Raw genomic sequence first — 6,000 nt, forward strand, 5'->3', positions numbered from 1 at the left:
GGCAAACAAAATGGACCTAAGAGGTATTTCACTACTCAACTGTATATTCTCCAAATCACACCAGCACCAAAAAAAGGGAAAGCTAAATTCCGCCTGTTACCAGGAATGCACCAAATAACAAAAACCGGGAGAAGGGATGTTGTCCAGTGTTTACAATTCACAGCCTTCCTGGGTCTACTGTCTCATCTCCACTGATCAACTTAATGTACCTTTCAATGCCAGTTTTCCACAAATACAACCCACATATTGCCTACGGTTAACTGTTTTGCCTCTAACCTACCCTAATCTCTCTCTCTTCCATAGCACCTTGCATCTCCACTCATGCAAAATTAACAGGGTGGCTGGTAAGCTTAAGACCTTCAGAACCCCTGTTCTCCACTACTCCCTTCAGCTCTGATCATGCAATTAACTGTTATCAGAATACTCCTAGTTTGCAAACTTTGCAACTGCACCTACTTGACTTTCATTTTTTATACACAGTTTCACTACCTCCTATCTTGAATATTTTAATTCCATTGTTCTTCTGAGCCATTTGTACTGACTCAATTATTTGGACCAGCCATAGTGGGATTGGGATTTAGCTTTTTGCACTTTCTTATTAAAGGTGAGCTCACAAATTTAATTTAACAAAAATATTATGCTTAATGCATTACACTAGGTTTTCAAAATCTGTTTCAGATTATTTTTGATGTGTATTTTTATGAGATTTGTAATTACCTTCTTCAAGCAGAAGTAAACAGCTTAGCTCTTACTGACACTTGCAGCTTTAATTATAGTATTTCAGCTTACCTAGAAGAGATATTACCTGCAAAACCAAAGTTTAATTGCCTGGCCACAGCTGCTACAATATACAGACATACAGTGTGTGAAGTCCTGCCTCTAACAGAGAATTCTCCTTACTGGTTATCTCTTTCAGTGTTTTCATAGTGTATTCAGGTAAGAGAATGTCTTTCAACATTCACACCAAATACAGATTTTTAAATTGCTTGCAATAGTCTCTGAATAAAAAACAGTAGATTCCTGCCCCATCCTCATATTCTTTTGCACTTCCTGTTCTGTGTCAAATATCTTCCTGCTTTTCCAAATCTATGCAAAAAGTCCGTAATGGGCAAATCTAACTCATCAGTCCAGACCATTCCTGACTTCCTTTCTCTAAAAGTTAATAGCGTACTCCCTTTACCCATCTTTATCAGTGATACAGTCTACAAAGAGTGACTGATAAGCTTCACAGGAAACAATGCACATTTGTTTGTAGTTGTAAGAAATACAGTTACAGAATTATTTTACATATGCCTTGAACCATATATTTATGTGTTAAACTATGTGTGGTCAGACTGCAGCCATTTGGATTATTTATGAACTCTGAATTCTCAAATTATAAATTCTATCTAGTGACCAGGTCAGTCTGATGACAGCTGTATAAGCACTAGCTGGGAATAAAAGAACAGACATTAGACTGACCACAAACATACTAATGAATGTGCTGTCACAGAAGGACCATTGGAGATGATTTTGCAGGAAATTATCAGAAGCCTAACACTGGCCATTTTAAAAAGATACCCATGAAAGGAAACTTTGCGTAAGAGTTTGTGCAAAGGCACAACACTTAGGGCATGTAACTGTAACGGTAGAGCGTTGAGCTCTACCTTGGCATGGCACAATGACATCTAGCACCCAGCTACTCCAATGTAAAATACATACAGGAAGCTCTGCGGAACTTCTTCATGTATGCCCACCGCCTGCTTCTTGTTCTTAAAGGCTGGCTACAGCCAGAAGACAAGGAATCACCCATCAGCCTAGTTCATATTATTACTGAAGTTTTCTTTCTCATGCATCTATTGTTTAACATTCTTATATTTGTCTTCTACTTGCGCTTTCCCTATCTGCCTAACTAAGTAATGGTATTGGCTCCCTTCACGTATGCTCTCTTTTCATTTGCATACCCAGTAATGTATCTTCCAGTTTTTCATTATTTATAGTCTCTATTTTCTCTCATTCCCATGTGTATACCTGATCAGTAATGTATCTATTATTAATATCTTACAGGTGTATACATGGCACTTTCACTGATACATGAGAAGCAATAGTGGCTTACTACATTCTTTCCTTAATTCAACCTGAGGTTTGGATGTGCAGGGTATAAAAAAAGCAGGCTCTGAGCTAGCCAGCTGGCCTGACAAAAGACAAAAAGGGAAGAAATGCATCCTCCAACCGACTCACTGTTTCTTATTTTTGCACTATAAAGGCCCAGATAGGAATACAGAGAAACACCCTGAGCAAAAGATGTGTGTAAGACAAAAAAGAAAGACATCAATGCAAAAAACTTTGCACTTAGATTCCTAGATGGCAGTTTCAAGGTGGGGGTTCAATTTTGACATGAAAGCTTCCTCCTGAATTTTTGTGCCTCCAAGTGGGAATAACATTGCCTACCTGCCAAGTGCTCCACCAGGGAAGTTGGTACTCAGATTTTCCATCTTTACACATCATGTTTTGTACTACCTCAGTGTCATTTCTCAGCTTTTCTTATGTAAATTATTTATCTTAAGAGACTGCACAGCTGCCTTATTCAGGCTTGCAATGATTGGGAACGGTTGAGACATGCGCTTCAAACTTTTGAGTCAATGATGCAGTATGTGGGAACTCATTCTACAACACAAATAAAAATCGGGTCTCACTTTGATCTGTTTGATGTGAAAGGCCTGTTGTGTAAACGCAGCTGTGTTTCTGTCAATCTCATGTATAAGATGAAGCCTTCTGTACCTGTAAATGCTCATTTCTAAACTATCAATTCACGTAGTATGAATTCACCGCCTAGAAAGACTGTGCTTGGATGTTTGCACCCAAGCATGCAACGGAATTGTTTATTTTTTAGGCACTCACCGTGCTAAACCCTACATATGCAACTCATATTTTGAGGATAATTGTCAGGAAAGCCAAGGACACTGGGCACAAACTCTGTCAGAAAAAGTGATCTTTGGACATTTTAAACAGTAACGGTGCCTAGCTGTAGCAGCGGGGGATTTTTTAGCGTGATGGGATCCATCCAGAACCAGGTGCTTCCTCACTTGCAGTTCCTGGCCCTGGCTGGACCCAAGGATTTTCTCACGGAGTGATCTCTGGATCGAGGCAGTCCAGGTGTTTTCTAGCGAAACATCTGCGGGCTCTGCAGAGCTCAGGTGCTGCCCCACCGGCCGGGCGCGGGCCGGGGAAGATCTGCCTACAGCGCCGGGATCCGAGAGCCGACTTCTCCTCTCCCCTCATTTCACAACAAACCCGGCGGAAAGCGAGCGGGCTGCGGGGCCGCAGCGGCGGGCGGGCCGGCTCCCCCCCGGGGCGGCCCCGACTCCCCCCCGGGGCGGCCCCGGCTCCCCCCCGGGCGCGCTCCCCTTCCCCGCGGCACCCCGGCGGCCGCCGCACGCCCGGCAGCCGCTCCGGGGCACCGGGGCCGCCCCTGTCACCTTCTCCTTGCGCACGCCCCTCCAGAAGGGGGGTCGGGACGCCCCCCGCGGCGGGCCGGCAGCCGCAGCTGCCACGTCCTGGCTGCTCGGGGAGACAGGCGCTCGCTGCAGAACGAGCTCCTCTCGTCCTGGCGTTTCTTCCCTTTGCGAGGCGGGCAGGAGGCTGCCAGGCGCGGAGCGCAAAGTTCAGCCGCCGCGGAGGCAGTGCGGCGGCGGGCAGACCCCGGCCGGGCCCCCGGCCCGCCCCCCCCTCCCCGCCCCCGGCCCGCGGGCGGCTCCGCGGGGCGCGCTCCGCTCCGCACCTGGGCGCGGAGGGGCCGCGGCCCTGAGCCCTCCGGCGCGGCTCCGGCGTACCTGCCCCCGCGCATCACCTCCGCCGGCCCGCGGCGGAAGGCCGGGGCGGCGGGGGGGCTTCGCGGGCCGCCCCGCAGCGGCGGCGGAGCCCGCGGCGGGGCCGGGGTCGTGCGGCGGCCGCGGAGCTGCCCGTCCCTTGCCGCTGCCCGCTGTCCCCGCCGGGGTGGCGGCAGCAGACCCTGCCGGCCGCGCCGCCGGCGCCCGCTCGGAAGTAGTTGTAAGCAGGGTTACCTGTCCTATATTGACGTATCCGTACTTGCTAGCTATCCGGTTGGCCTCCGGCAGCCCCCCGGTTATCCGCACAGCCCAGTGGTTGGTGTACAGGCGCGTCCTGCAGGCGGGCAGCAGGAACCCCAGCAGCAGGGTGAGACGGCAGAGAAGGTCCCCGCCGCCTCCGCCTCCCCAGCAGCAGCGGCGCTTCCAGCCCATCTTCTCCTCCTCCGCACACAACCCCCACAAAACTTCTCCTTCCTTCTTCCGAGGCTCTTCTCCTCACCTCCGGGCGGCACCGGCGGCGCGTCCTCCCAAGTTACCCCGAGGAGGAAACTAGGAAGAGCTTGGAGTAGTGCATTGAACCGCCCGGGGGTTAAACGATGAGGGGTTGGGAATAATGGTTATGATCGGCGATTGCTGCTGTCCCCTCCTCCCGCCGCTCTTCGGGGATTAAGTAACTTGCTTGGAAAGCTTCTCTCACAGTTTCTGAGCGCCAGCCTCTCCCTCTGTCCCCAGCTACATGGGAAGTCGTCTCTCCGCCGGGAGGAGGGCTCCTTCTCCCCCTCTCCGCGCTTCCCTCTTCTCTGACTTCCTTCCCCCTGCCAGCGATCTTCTGCCTCCTCTCCCGCCTCTGGCTTTTCCTCGCCCTCCCCTCTCTCCCTCTTGCCCGGAGTCCGGGAGCAGCGCGGCTGCGGCGGCAGGCAGTGTGTGAGTGTTGGCAGCTGAGCGCCTCAGTTCACTCCGGCTCGGCCACCTCCCTCTCCCCTCCCTCCCTCTCCTCCTCCTCCTCCTCCGCCGCCGCCGCCGCCGCCGCCCGCCCTCGCTCGCTCCCGCCCGCCCGCTCGGCAGCGCCGAGGGCCAAGGGAAATGGCAGCCGCGCCGGCCCCGCGCTCCGCCGCCCCCCGCGCTCCGGGGCCCGCGGCTACCGCCGGCCCCGGCCGCCGCCGCCCCCGAGGGCTGCCCCCGCCGGGCTGGGAGGCCGCCGCCCCGCCGGCGGGGCTGCGGGAGCCGCGGCGAGGTGCGAGGCCTGCGGCAAGGCCTCGTGTCCCGCACCGTCCGCGGCGCCCCCCGGCCCTGCCCCCGCGGGGCGCCGGGGGCGAGGAGCGACCGCGGGAGCGCCCCGGCTGCCCCGCACGGCCCGGCCCGCCCCGGCGGCGGCGGGGGAGCGGGCCGGGGTGCTGGGCGGGAAGCGAACACCCCCAAAGCTGCCTCACCCCCGTTACGGGCTGCGCCTTACCAGAGTCTGCCGGCCGTCCTTCCACAAACGTTGCTCGGCGTCATTTAAGGTTGACCTGCCTTCCGGAGACCGTTCGTGGCCACCACGTTCGGAAAGAAAAGGTGGGCGGCTGCTGCTTCAGCAGAGGAGCGGTGGTCCGGACAAGGAGCATGGCCTTCCCGGTGCTCCCTCGTCCTGGTCCCGTGCAGCGTGGCCGCAGCTCCTGCCACCTCGCTGGGATGCGCTTCCAGCGGTGGCGCGCACGTGGGCCTGGAAAAGATGCTGCTGGTCGTGTGGTGGCCCGGATGCCACCAGCAACTGGAGGTGCCTGGGTGGGGTGCGAGAAAACTCGTGTCCACTCAAGCACAAACTGTTGCTTACCAGATTAAACCTTAAAGCTTTGGACAACCTATGGATCTACTCCCTTTTGTTTGAAAGTTGGAGTAAGCGTCTATAACGTTCAGTCCAACAGACCCAATGTGAGGATCCATTACACGTTGCGAAGGAATTGAACGTGAGAAGTACTATTGTAATGCACTAACATAAATGTTGAGGGTGGTTCTGTGAGGAACTTAAGGTGTCCTACAAAGTCAGGCAGCCATCATTCTCCCTTTGATGGGGACATGAAGTATGAGAAGTTAAATGCTTTACAGAAAGTTATACAGTAACATGGAGTTCTTTTTTGCCTCCCCCAAGACCTGTGCTCCTACCTTTAAAACCACTGATTTCCTAATAAAGTAGGAATAGTAAAATGCAGAC

The 6,000-nt window shown here is 53.5% G+C and overlaps 1 protein-coding gene across 2 annotated transcripts in view; it reads right to left on the minus strand.

Moving 5' to 3' along the window:
• PCSK5 (proprotein convertase subtilisin/kexin type 5) overlaps positions 1-4,241 on the minus strand; it is a 264,877-nt gene extending 260,636 nt beyond the window's left edge. For both annotated transcript variants that reach the window (XM_075725783.1, XM_075725784.1), the window contains exon 1: positions 4,044-4,241. In XM_075725783.1, coding sequence (XP_075581898.1) covers positions 4,044-4,241 — 198 coding nt within the window. The remainder of the gene's footprint in view (positions 1-4,043) is intronic.
• Between the last annotated feature and the right edge of the window lie 1,759 nt (positions 4,242-6,000).

Source organism: Pelecanus crispus, chromosome Z, assembly GCF_030463565.1.
Source record: "Pelecanus crispus isolate bPelCri1 chromosome Z, bPelCri1.pri, whole genome shotgun sequence".
NCBI classification, from domain to species: domain Eukaryota; kingdom Metazoa; phylum Chordata; class Aves; order Pelecaniformes; family Pelecanidae; genus Pelecanus; species Pelecanus crispus.